At 45.6% G+C, this 13505-nt stretch overlaps 1 protein-coding gene across 1 annotated transcript in view; it reads left to right on the top strand.

Annotated features, from left to right (window-relative positions):
* CHN1 (chimerin 1) overlaps positions 1–5481 on the top strand; it is a 99053-nt gene extending 93572 nt beyond the window's left edge. The window contains exons 10-13 of the mRNA XM_084265238.1: positions 485–562; positions 1701–1838; positions 2840–2945; positions 4553–5481. Of these exons, the coding sequence (XP_084121364.1) occupies positions 485–562; positions 1701–1838; positions 2840–2945; positions 4553–4724 (494 nt within the window). The 3' untranslated portion in view covers positions 4725–5481. The remainder of the gene's footprint in view (positions 1–484; positions 563–1700; positions 1839–2839; positions 2946–4552) is intronic.
* The last annotated feature ends 8024 nt before the right edge of the window (positions 5482–13505 follow it).

The raw sequence follows: 13505 nt of genomic DNA, 5'->3' as shown, positions 1-13505 counted from the left end.
AACTGCTTAATAGACAATTACTGCTTTATAGTTATATGTTGGCACCTATCTTTCCAGTAATATTTTTATTTTAGAAAATTAAGTGAATGTGCTAAAAAAAGGCGGCAGTTAATACCAACAAGTTTTCTCTTGCTAGTTGCCCTAGCCCTCACCAAGTATCCTTTTCTAGAATTAGAGTATTTGTTTTCATTCTGACATAATGACTGAACATCAAGTATGGTTATTTTTAAATCACTTGTAATTGGTTTAGTATGTTTCTTCAGCTCTGAAATCCTTTGTATAAACGTGTTTTAGTGCTGGTAGAACAGGACAGCTAATGCAAGGGTCAGGGTTAAAAGGCCAGGATAAGATTTCATTCTGAAAGAAAAGCCTGATAGAGCTTTTGAAACATGCCTGCTTTTTCTGCCTTAAATGAAGAACCTGGCAAGGGAAGAAAACTGTAAAATGGGGACTAATTTTAGTTTTGTTAACATGTTTGTTGCAGGTCTTAATTCCGAAGGACTATACAGAGTCTCAGGATTTAGTGATCTTATCGAAGATGTCAAAATGGCGTTTGACAGAGGTACAGACTTTCCTGCATGCTGGAACTTTCTGCTGATGCACTAAATACACACGATTTTTCTGCATGGCCCCCATCTGTACCATGCTCTGCTGCATTGGTGGGCTGAGGGGCAGGAGGAGAGTCTCCCCTCCAGAAAAGCGTTACCAGCTTCACTCTGGCCTTTATTTCCAAAAGCTACTTCTCTCATTCCGTCGGTATTTGTGCTTCAGGAATGATGTGCATAGGAAAGGACAAAGCTTTCTGAACTACTGCCCTAGATTGCAAATAAAACTATGCTCAGGGGGGTGGGGGAGGGGTAGAGGGCAAGTGGTGAAGTGCTTTAAGAGGGCTGTGCAACTTAAATCCATCTTTCTGGATGAAAGCTCCAAAATAATAAGATGAATACAACAGCGCAAACGAAATTTGCATTATTACAGTCTAAAAGAAGGTCAGTGAGAACAAACTCTTCCCTCTGAGAAAAGGCAGTGGGAAAATTAAAAGCTTTCCAGCTGCAGTCTCCCTATCCCAGTGGAAACAAAGGCCAAAATCCATGCTGGAAACTCATGTTTTTTTCCGGAGGACTGGACCTGCTCAGACAACATCTGCCTCCTCTGCAGCGTTAGCAGGGTGGGGATGCGCTGGAGAAGCCAAGTTCTGGATCTGTGTCCGCTGCGGTCAGGAGTAGGTAGTGTTCTGCAGCTGAACACGTGTTTCCTATGAGAGGAGGAGGCTGTGCACTGAGTTGGTTTTCTGTCTTTTCTTTCCCCAGACTCCCCTGATTTCTCATTCAGTGTTGACAAATGTGTCATTTGGCAATGCAGTGTGTTCAGAAACAGCTACGCGTCCACACAGTTCTGCAGGATAGATACTGCTAGATCAGGGAGGCAGGTTTTAGCCTCCTCCCCCCCAAAAAAAAACCCTGCATTTTTTTTATAATCATATGAACCAAAGAAAGGTTTCTTTGTAAAGTTAGAGGGGTTTGGCCTCAAACAATGAACCTCACAGCCCAGTAACTCTGTTTTGTTCATAAAAGCCAAAGTCTATTAGTTGTGTCCCTTTTAATAATGTTTGCTGAAGCAAGTTACTGTTTTTCTTTTGAAAGCTGTTTCACATCTGTTTACGTTTTCAAGGCCTTAATGTCAGTGCCTTCTCCACACAGATGGGGAAAAAGCTGATATTTCTGTGAATATGTATGAAGATATCAATATTATCACTGGTGCACTTAAACTGTACTTCAGGGATTTGCCAATTCCACTCATCACGTATGATGCCTACCCAAAGTTTATAGAGTCTGCAAGTAAGTATAATGCATTTCCTTCTAGTTTCATGCTCATCCTTTTCTTCTCCTTTTTGTATCAATACTTGACTGTTGATTCAGTTGCTGTTCCATCAGCTCTTACTTTGCATGCCCTGTTTAGTGAGGATTGCAGGAGTAAATACATACTGCACTGTATGACACGACCACGTGGCGCTACGTGATCATGGTTACATTTTTCTTTGCCTTTGTCACCAGGAATCCTTCCTTTTCACCATCCATTATGGATTACAGCACCACTTCTGTCTTGTGTGAACCCCTAGTACTTGACAGTGACGTTTAAAGCCTGTTGGGTTTGCGTTGCCAGAAAGAAGGTGATTTATGAAAATGTTTAGAAATAAGATAAGACGTTATTTCTCTCTGGAGGTGTCCATTGGGAGTGTTTTTACAAGCTGATAAGCGCTATCCTAAGGCCACCTTCGAGGCTGGCCTGGCAGACAGTGAGTCTGCGAGCACAGTGGTAAGCCCAGCTGGAACATCTCTCCCGAGCCTCCTGGCTGCCCAAAGCGCCTCTGACACGTAGCAGTCACACCAGCCCCACCTGGCCGGGTGTGAGGGACCCGCGGGTGGATAACAAGGGCCAGCTGCCAGACTTGCTGCTCCTCTGGAGAAGGTTCTTTCCAAGCAACATGGACACAGCCAGACATGCTGGTGGCAAAGTTCCCAGTACTTGCTGCTGTCCCAGGGCTGCACCTGTAGATCACTTGTACGAAGCCAGCCCAGTCAGCAAGGGGAATTTTTTTTTAGTACGATGCACAGAATCTGTTGGTGAGTTGCAGTTTTCTTTGTCTCAAACCAATGATACCCTCCTGTCTGTGCTCTGAGCACAGCTTTGGACGGGCAAATCTTCCACCCTGAGGCTAGGACAGGTTCTGGAAATCAGCAGTCTGGTAGAGCTGTGAGGGTCTGTCTCCTCTGCAGGCCACTGTTCCTGTCCATGAATTCTGACTGTAGGTGTGGCAGCAGTCGAATTTCTGTTTCAGAAACCACCGATCCGGATGAACAGCTGGAAATTCTCCATGAGGCGCTGAAACTGCTGCCGCCTGCACACTGTGAAACACTGCGCTATCTCATGGCACATCTGAAGAGGTGGGTGGACTAGCTGGAGAGGACTCCAAGCCAAACTCATTTTTAGCAAAGACCATGTTAGGACCTCCAGAAAAGTCTGGCCCACCAAATCCTGGAGCTGAGCTGCAGCAGGGAGTGAGAGTCTGTGCGACAGCAAATACCCAGACGCTGGGGTTTATCCCACTTAAAGCATTCACAAACACTGGAAGGACACAGGTCAGAAAAACAGAGTTTGGAAGTATGAAAATCACCTGCCTAACAAATGTGCTCTGCATTCAAGGTTACAGTGAGTATTTATGACCAAAAAAAGCCTGTAGTACCCCTGGGATTAGTAAGTCACTCCCTGGGCAAGGAACTAATACAGCTTAATGGCTCTAGAGTAGTGTCTTTTTCTGTCAAGTCAAAGCTGGTCATTCCTGGCACCCTAAAGAAGGCAACACACACACTAGGGTTGAGATAACGCCAGTTAGAAACAGCATTAATTGGACATGGTCTGCCAGTCATCCCTTCTCTGTGAGCAGCCCCTCATTCCACCTGCCACCTTCTCAAAAACATGGGAGCCCAAATTTTGCCTGAGGTTTCACCTCCTCCCCCAGCTGTGACCAAAGTTGGTCAGTAGGCTGAAAAGTCATTGGAGAGGCACTGGCAGACGAACATCCAGTAGAACAGCACAGGTTCTGTTTCTGTCAGGAAAAGCAGGGAAAAATACCAATGTGGCATGTCAGGTGTCCGGTTTAGTTTCTCAGGTGGCGTGAACTTACTATCAATATGTAAGAATCGTTCCCTTTACTTAGCAAAAAAATTTATTTCAAGCTCTTTTTATTTTGCTTCTGTAGTTCTACAAGTAGGAATATGTCGACTCTGCTGAGTGCCTTGGGCAAAATTCCACTACAGGGTTTCTGCCTGATCCTGATTTGTCCATTTATTTTGATAACACTTCTAATGGAGGTTTTAGAACAGACACAGGGACGAGAGACTTGGGAGAAAAAACCCCACCTTACTGCTTGTGAAGTGTGAAGTTAATTTTTCCTTATCCTATGTGAGAGTCGCTGTTGCTGCTCCAGTTAGCAAGCTGCTTTTGCACATCCTATTTCTGGTTTAGGTGGATGATAAGGTAGAAGTGTGACAAAATTCACTGATTTTTAAACTTCCTTTTAATGTGTTTGCTAAAAAGAGCTGTGGTGCTTGACAGGCTGTTGTCTTGCTGCTGAATTCAGGTAATCAGACACAGCTCCTTTATCTGGAAGAATTACAAACTGAAGACACGGCAGCTTGGAAACATCGGACAGGTTTCAAAGTAAAAATTGAGGCAGAAGAGGGAAAAAGGAACAAAATTCTTGGAATTTTTTTTTTAATACCAAAGGATTGCTTCGTGCAAGGCAAGATGCCACAGTGGTGAAAAGAGAAACAATTTAGCCATACTCCTTCAGTTGCTGTCGCTGGATTCTTAGTTATTTCCGAGAAGCCTTATGGATTCTCTAAACCCTGTGAGCGAGGTGACAGCAAGACTGGTGGTTTCCAAGCCACCCCAAAGCGATGATTCACTTATTTTTTTAATTTCAGCACACACCACAGGACATAATGTGAAAACTACTGTCTTTTCTCTTGTTTTTTTTTTGTTTTTACAGAGTAACGCTGCATGAAAAGGAAAATCTGATGAGTGCAGAGAATCTGGGCATAGTTTTTGGACCAACCCTTATGAGAGCGCCAGAACTGGATGCAATGGCTGCACTGAATGACATCCGTTATCAGAGACTTGTGGTGGAGATGCTTATAAAAAATGAAGACATTTTATTTTGAATATTTTGGGGGTTTTGTAATATAAAAAAAGGAAGCAACAGTGTTCTATGGATGAAGGGATATTTTAAAGTAATTTAATGGCTCTTGTCGCTGAATTCCATATTTGCTAGAGCTTTCGATGTATTCAGGATAAAAATGAAGGAACTCTTTGTCGTTTCTGTAGTGCCATTCAGCTGATGTTGAAAAAGGTTAACACATACTTTCCAGTACTAGTAATCCTGGGTGTTTATCATGTTAAAATAAAAAACAAAAAGCCTAAAGCTATTGCATGATTTGCTCCCTGTTCTCCCTGTTCTGGTGAGACTCATTCCATGAAGAAAACAACTGAGCTGGTGCAGCATCTTCGTTCTGGATAGTTTGTGATTGTAATTCAGCATGTTTCTCCGTGTAAACCTGTTGTGAATTTGCTTTTATGTTCTATGTAATTGGTTTCTGATACTAAAAAGAAGGCCGACTTACGTGAAATGGAGCCTCTGGCAGCTTACTGACATTCCGTATCATTCTCTGCCACTTTTGGGGCCGATTTCTTCTTGGGTTTCTTTCAGTTCTTTCATCATATAGTAATTTGCTTTTAACAGAAACAACGTGTACTTTAAATGTTACTTTAAGTAATTCTCCATGATGTTTATGGTGGTTGCAGTGAAATCTGCAATGCTGAGCAATGTTCCTTTATTATTATTGCTATTTCAATTGTAATTTTGTATTTTTATCTGGCATGCATATATTAATTTATTAAATTTTGCTTTTAGAACTCTCACATTAAGCTGTTCACTTTGACTTAACAAACATGTTTCAGAAATACTGTTCCTTTTTTCATTTTTTGCCTTGGCACTTTAACCCCAAACATCTGACTTAGAAGAAGCAAGTTAGAGTTTTACTGGTTTTTGAGTCCATTCTGATCTGACCGTTCTGATTTGGACCATTCTGATCTCGATGAGACCATTCTGGTTTGGGCACCATAGTACAAGAGGGACATAAAGTATTCAAGTGCCCAGAGGAGGGCAACAGGGATGGTGAATGGTCTGGAGGGGAAGTCTTATGAGGAGAGGCTGAAGTCCCTCGGTTTGTGTAGCCTGGAGAAGAGGAGGCTGAGGGGAGACCTCACTGTGGTCTGTTGCTTCCTGATGAGGGGGAGCAAAGGGACAGGCACTGATCTCTCTTTGGCGACCAGTGATAGAGCCTGAGGGAACAGTATGAAGCTGAGACAGGGGAGGTTGAAGTTGGGTATCAGGAAGAGGTTCTTTGCTGTGAGGGTGTTCAGGCGCTGGAACAGGCTCCCCAGGGAAGTGATCACAGCACCGAGCTCGTCCGAGTTCAAGAATCGTCTGGACGATGCACTCAGCCACATGCTCTGACTTGGCTGGCCCTGTGTGGAGCCAGGAGTTGGATGTGATGATCCCTATGGGTCCCTTCCAACTCAAGAGATTCTATGATTCTATATTCTATGATCTACTCTGGAGCCTGATGCCTTGCTAAGCTTCTCACAAATTCCTCTTTACTTTGAAATTTCTTCATTACCTGAGATGCCTGTTAAGAATGCTTCAGAACCCTTTAAACTAAAAAGGTTTGTCAAGCTGCTTGCTACTTCCTATTCCATCGTTACAAAGACCTAGATACAAACTGGAGTTAGTTTCCCGTGACACAGTTGTAGCTGCCCAGAGTAGATGGACACAGCGCTGAGTTTCAAATGCAGATGTCACAGCACATCTGCTTTGCACCCAGAGCATTCAGTGCTGGCACGAGTGCTGTGGCTGCCCTGCGAGCATTCCTCAGCTGCCTGCTGGGCTTCAACCATCACACCACGTGAAAGGAAAACGACCAAAACTTACCAACAATTTCTCTGTTATCTCTGATAAAGCAATGCATAAAAAAACCTTATCAGCCTTCTGTGACCCCTCTGATGGAGACGTTCCATCTGTTGATGCTCTGTCCTTGGGAGCACTTCCTATCCTGGCAGAAACATCTGCTGCAGTGGAACACCCTGGGTGGGTGCACATGACACTTCACACTGAGGTGGTTTACAGTCCTTAACAGGTGTTAATTTCTTTATTTTTACAGTTTCTGACCAAAAAAGATGGTATTGCCAGTGAGTTTGGTTTGGCATTATGAGAATTGTGTGCTGCAGCCCTCCTAACTCTAACCGCTCCCTCTCCCGTGAAGGTCTCTGGCCTCCACATCACCCACCTGGCTCTTGTTCTTCACTGCCTTGTGCTTGGGAAAACACAGCAGAGAAGACCAATGGCAAGTGGCACATGGACTCAATTCAAAACTTTCAAGGGATGCTTTGCAGCCTTATTTTGACATACAGTGAACACATCTAATTTCCAAGGAAACCAGAATCCTGTGGCACAAGGCAGAGTGGAGGAAATGAGGTAAACAGGGAAAATGTGTGAGAATGAAACAGCAGGTCCCAGAAGAACGGCATAACTGCCCTCTGGGACACAAGGACTGGCAAAAGCCCAGTTGGAAGGGCTGGCAATAAAAGGAGGGAAGGATGGGGGAAGGGGGGGACCTGCAGGGAAGAAAAATGTTCTAATGAGACGCAAGGATTAGGGAGAAGCTTTGGCTGGGCACCTTCCCTAAGGCCAGGCCCAAAGGAGAGCAGCCAGGTGAAGTTGTTTGGACAGCTTAGAGATTTTACCCTTTCCCTCCTCTCAGGCAGCCCACACCCTCCAGACAAGGAGGAGGAAGAATAATCCCCAGGCAATAGCAAGCAGCTGTGCTCCCTTCCAACAAGCACTAAGGTGCCTCCCACCCCTTTCCTTATGTGTCCAGCCAGGGGTGAGGAGAAGGTAGGTCACTTGCATCTCTGCCATGTGTGGGAAAGAGTGATCCCAGGAAGGAAGGGGTGAGGTGCACACAGGTAAGTGCATAGCAGTACTGCTACAGGGGAGCTGATGGAGAGCCCCAGCAGGGGAGGTTTTGAGAGATAGTGAGCTGTTTATTGGGGGGTTGTTTTATTGTGGGTTTTTTTAAATCTCCAGTCATACTAGAACTGACTTGCTGCTGTAGCTCCCATATTAATTAGTGCACATTATCGCTTTATTTATCCCAATGAGCTGACACAGCTGGAGAACTGTATGTCTCTGACCACAGTCTTGCCCCATGCTCCTGCTTGCTGTTCCCGTGGCTGTGTTAGCAAACCTGAACCGGGTAGTCAAAGTCCCGTTTCAGAAGCGTATCACAGGAAGCAGGAGGTAAACGGGAGTAATGAGGATAATTACATTTCTTTCTTACGCAGAACATCCAGCTCCTCTGTCTCAGTGCAGCAGCAGATGGATGGGTGCTGCTGATGGCAATAGCTGTTTCCCTCACTTGACAGATGCTCTTGACCGTGTTTCAAAGCAGCAATGGCCACCGAGAGGTGCAAAGCTGGGTCAGTTGGAGGAAACCCACCCAAAATAGCCAGCTTAGCTTCACTCTGGGGACAGTCAATCTCTGCAATGCATGCAGGGCAAGTGGGGTTTGTGAGCCGCTACTGAGCACCAGTCTCCCACCAGAGACGCCCTTTTTCCAGCAGAGTTGAACATGTGAATTGGGATCATAGAAGTTTCTGGAGGAAAGGAAAAAACCCAAGTGGGGACCCACCGCTGAGAAGAGCGGTCAGTTTGTTGACATACAAAAAAGCCAAAACCAAGCAAGTAAGGGAAGAAACAACCCAAACCACCACCACACACACACATCCCCTGCCCCCCTCCCCCCAAAAGCTGAGCTTAACTTTTCCTTAATGTCTGTGGGCTCCCTCCCTGAGAGCTCCCTGTTGAGAAGTTACTACCTCTAGTAGACACAGGAGCCTAGAGGCCAGGCAGCCAGGTCCCTGACATAATAATCGCACTTTATTTTCCACAAGTCTCAAATTCTGATGAAGGAACCTGCATTACACATGATGATAAACCTTCAGAGTATGTTTAACACCAAATAACCTCAATATTCAATTATTAAGGCTGACAGTGTCTGATAACCATGCTGCTCACCCACTGTGGGGCAAAGCTGCCCACGTGCCCCCCCCAGCAGACCGTGTGTCATGTTTTGCACTGGGGACAGGATCGTGGGATGGAACGTCTGATCAGTGCCCATCTTTTTTAATCGTGACTTTTCATTAAGTGTGCAGGTAAAGCCTCCATTTTAATCTTCCTTCTGCTACTATCCTATTGAAACTCTTCACCTTTCCCGAGTTAAAAGCAGGTAACACAGAAATAAATGTCTTTGTGGTGAATTCAATATGTCTTTTTGCTGACTGGGAGGATGGTTTGCATGGGCATGTGAGCAATTACATGGCTTAAGCTAATATTTGTTACATTTTTTTCATTAAACACAGAAAACTAGTATTCTTGGTATTTGCAGTAGTTAAATGGCAGTACAGCAGATAACTTAGGTCAATAAGAAGTAAAGGATATCACTAAACTGCATCACTTTCCATGATGAATTCACATTACCTCTAGTTCAGGAGCTCACCTTCCTGTCTCTGGTATCATGGGGTGCATGTCTACAGCACAGTGTGGGGCTGGGCAGATGCTGGAGCCACCTCACTGGCACCATCTCATCAAAAGGCATTCGGTCACCATCAAAAAGATGGGAAAGAAGGGATTAAACAGGGGGAAACTTCTTCCTTGGGCTTCTAAGGGAGAAATGAGGGGTGCTAGCAAGAAGTGCGAGCTGGTAGCAGTGGAGGAGCTTGTACAAAGTGGGTAAAGGCAGGCCAAATATTTTGACACTTATGGAGGTACCGAGTAAGCGTTACAAGTGTATGTCTCATGAAAGTTAAAGGTCAGAACTATTGGGGGAGAATACATTTAGGACAGTGCTTGGGGACACGATTAGGAGCTTTAGGATGTAAAGGAAAAAAGGGAAAAAACTCTTGTGGCATTTTCAGGAAAACATCGCAGCCACGAATTACCTTCTGCCACTGGTGGGAAAGGTGTCCCAGCTGGAGGCAGACTGGGCACAGCACCCATTGATCAGCACCTCTGACACCACAGACCCACAGTGATGCGCGGCGTGTTGGACCCGCTACAGGTGCAACATGTGCACTCCTCAGGAGAGCAGCACTTGTGCCCCATATCTCTGCCTGGTGCAGGACTCCTTCCCTAGAGGGGGGCCACCTCTGCCCCTGGCTCTCTGAGGGAGGGATGTGTCGCCATCCTGTTTTGGACTGCAGGGCAGAGGGAAGAGTGCTGCGTGCTGAGGCTGCACACAGAGAGCTCGTGATGGGGCTTTAGGAGAGCGCTGCGATGAGGCAAGTGCGCTGCCTTCTGAAACAAGAGCGTGAACTTCTGTTTATGCTGGTTAGCTGACAGGATGGAAAAAAGCCTGTTATTTATCGGTTTAAGCAATACTAAGCTTTTCCTGCCCTTCCCCCTCCCCCAGCAAAGGTTTCTAAAAGGCATATATGATATACTCACTCTGCTCCTGACCTAATTTTTGCATGTTGATGAATGTTCTGCAATGTTTTTATGATAGCTATAATTATATTGCAGTAAGGGGGGAGACATTTAGTGAACCTAGCAATCATGGATTTCTTTTTTAGTCATGCAAAATTACTGCTTAGCAACTGCACATCGGCCCTGGGAAGCTTATGTAATGCAAGAGAAGGAGGGTGAGGAGACATGTTGTGGATTAAAGTGATTGCTGAGCAAGCCATGTAAGGCAAGAGTGCCTTCTGCTTTGCTCACGTGCTAGCAGGAGCACAAGTAAATTGTAGAGGACACGTGCTTGACAGCAGGGCGTGAGAAGCTGGCTGCTGGGCTGCTTGTTGCACCTCAAGCAAAACTCCCCACGGTCCCCTCCCTGCAGCACTGGGCCGGGGAGCGCCGCGAGCTCTGCCTCCGGCAGGACCCCAGGTTGGTGTGCTGCGAGGAGGAAGCCTTACATACACAAAAAGCAATCCAATTCATCTTCAGTTCTTCAGCACATTCTTCCTCTGCCTCTGGTCATGGGCATTTCAGGTTATTCTGTTCTCCAGAGCCCTTGCTGGCCTAATCTGCTCTCTGCATGATCTCAACCCCTCCACAGAGATACTCTTCTTGATGCCATCTTCTCTATATCCATTTGGACAGCAGAATTCATAAACTTCTCTAATTCCTATTTCTGTGCTCATGGTCAGAGTACCATTTTTCTTCTCATTTGATCTCCCCCAAGAGTGATGTCAATAAGCCTCTCAAGGAATTTGTTCAAGATCTTTAGTTAGGTATCCCATCCCTTTTCTCACATAAGTATTTTGTCTCAAGGACTTGCATAGCTCCTTGGGTCTTTAATGGTACTTTGCCTCAGTAGATTGGAACAAATGGTTCTTAGGCCTCTGGGACCCTTTGATTAATGTATTTCCTGAGGCAAGCAGGCATTGTTTTGAAAAATACATTTGGCAGCCAAGCTGGATTCATTTTCAAGCACGATGTTGCCTGTAATTTCTGTTTCCTGCTATCAAGCCCAGAGTTTGAATGCTAAGCTTTTTCTCTTTGCCTCTTTTTTCCTCTGTGCTTTATTACTGTGTCAGTAATGCGAGTAGGATTGTCCAAACTATTTAAATTACTCATTTGGTAGATTAATATTCATATGATGGTGTATCTTAAAGCTTACTTTAAGGCTCACTCACTAAACCCAGAAGAATTTAGCACAGCATGATGCTGCTACTCACTGCTCATCTCCAGCACCTACTCTGTTCTCAAAAAGGGGAAGGGTGAGATTCCTCTAATCGCTTCTCGTCCTGTTATTCCCTTTCATGTTCTCCAGCATCATGATGCTGGACAGATGTTGTTTGTACCATGCAGTAATTCTCACATGACATCTTCCAGTAAATTACTGGGATTTGGGTACTCTGTTTTATTGCTGTAAGGTGGGTTAGACAACACCAACCTGATTCGGTGCAAGATACCTCACAAAAAAAGAGGTTTGAAGCCTATCTGAATGCCTTTATTAAAAGTAGGCACAGGCCAGTGATCAAACATACGTGGAGGGGTGGTAGCACCTGTTGCAAGCTGTTCCCTAGGTGAGTTGCAGTGACATTTGCAAGCTTCACAGAAAACTGAACTTCTCCTACAAGTAGTTCTCAACCCGCACAGAATCTTGCCTTTCAGAGAAAAAAAGACATCATTTCCAAATGTGTTACAATCCAGTGGATGCATGTGTCTGCCATCTGATGGTAATGCTCCATGTATAGCAGCAGTCTAAATGCTTTCTTCTCCCTTAACCATTTATTTTCCAAACTGGTGAGTCCTTACAGCTCCTTTGTGCCCCCTCATCAGCGAGGCTGTTGTGGTCTGCCCACAGCTTGTTTTGAAGTTCTCTCTCAATAACGTGATCAAGAAGAGCTGGCTGAAGCTAAGTAACAGCAAAGCAGTGATTTGGCATTGCCTGGTGACAGCATTGGCAGTGGAGAAGGCTAAAGGAGGAGTTGGAGTTAGTGCTGTGGAAAGCGTGGGCTGGCTTGTTCCATGGTCCATGCCTGGCCTCAGGCTGGAAATCTCTCCCTGCATTCTCCTTCTCTTGTGCTGGTGGGAGGAAAACCCCCGCTAATGTTCCCTTTTCCATCTGTGGCTCTGGCATCGGGTTTAGCCTCATGCCTAAGCCATGGTGTCTGCTTGCTAGTAGAGTTAATTAGGAGCAGAAAACTCATCTATTGCTACACCCACACCCAAGTCTCCTTCTGTAACCAGTAACGTGAACAGTGAGATCTGACCTAGCTAACCTCCCCTCCTAAATCTTCCTTGGGCTCCAGGCAGACTCCTTTCAGTGTCACCAATGAAGAGACAAACACTCTTTGGAAGGTGAAGGTACCAAACCTAAGAGCGCAGGCCGAGAGCTTCCCAAGCGGCCAGGAGCAGTGTGGGTGTACTGGCCCCGCTCATGGCCGTCTCCTGTCGTGGTCTGAAAGAGGCCGGCACAGTGTCAGCGGGACACACCATCAGGCACCTGCCCGCTGCTTCTTAATGCTGTAAAGGGATGGATGCTAGTCAACCTGTCTGCTGGTGAGTGTTGGCAAGGGACATGGGAGTTGTACCCCCGCGTCACAAAAAGATTTAAGTGTCCCAAATCTCCCCCTTCAATTCTCTGGCTCTTTTTAGTCTGCTTACATTTCCTTACAGGTAAGTAAGTTGGCATGCTTGAAGAACCGAGGCATGCAGATGTTCTCTTCTCTCAGCTGATCTCTGCTGTGTACAGACACTGACGTGGATTTGGTTTGGGTTTTCTTGCTTTTTCTTATTTCCTGATTACGCTGGCACGTGAGCACACTGGAAGTGGCCAGAGAAACCAGGCTCTCGCTGTTTTCACAACCCCCCTGGAGAGCCAGCTGTTGGTGCGGTATCATTTCCACTGCCTGTCCCAGGGCATTGTGTGCAACCACAGGGCATGCAGAAAGAGAAGAAAGGAAAAATACCACAGCTTTCAGAACGAATTGCTGAAAGTACCCGGGAAAACTGGGCGAGGGAAGTGGTTATGTGGAGTTTACTCTCATTTGTGAGTGTGGGTTGGCTGGGCACTGTACAGATTGGCATGTCTTACCTGGACGTAAAAGGCTGCTGGCACCACAAAGCCACTTGCCATGACACGCCTCAGTGTGCTCTAAGCTTTTATGTGTGAACACAGACTGCTTGAAAGCAAAATGCCAGCTCAAGGCTGCGTGACGAGTCGGTGTGGATGCGGCCTTCATCTGCTAGGAGGGTGAATTACACAATTAGGCTAACCTACTGTTAAAAATATTGTCTAAAAATAGACTTTACTAAGAATCACAACACTGGAACGCTTTGCTTCGATGCCAGCTTGTCTTACGTGGCTGTTGCTTGC

The sequence above is a fragment of the Gallinula chloropus genome (assembly GCF_964237585.1).
Source record: "Gallinula chloropus genome assembly, chromosome: 5".
NCBI lineage: Eukaryota > Metazoa > Chordata > Aves > Gruiformes > Rallidae > Gallinula > Gallinula chloropus.
The sequence above is the reverse complement of the archived record's forward strand: the minus strand, read 5'-3'. Positions and strand labels throughout refer to the sequence as shown.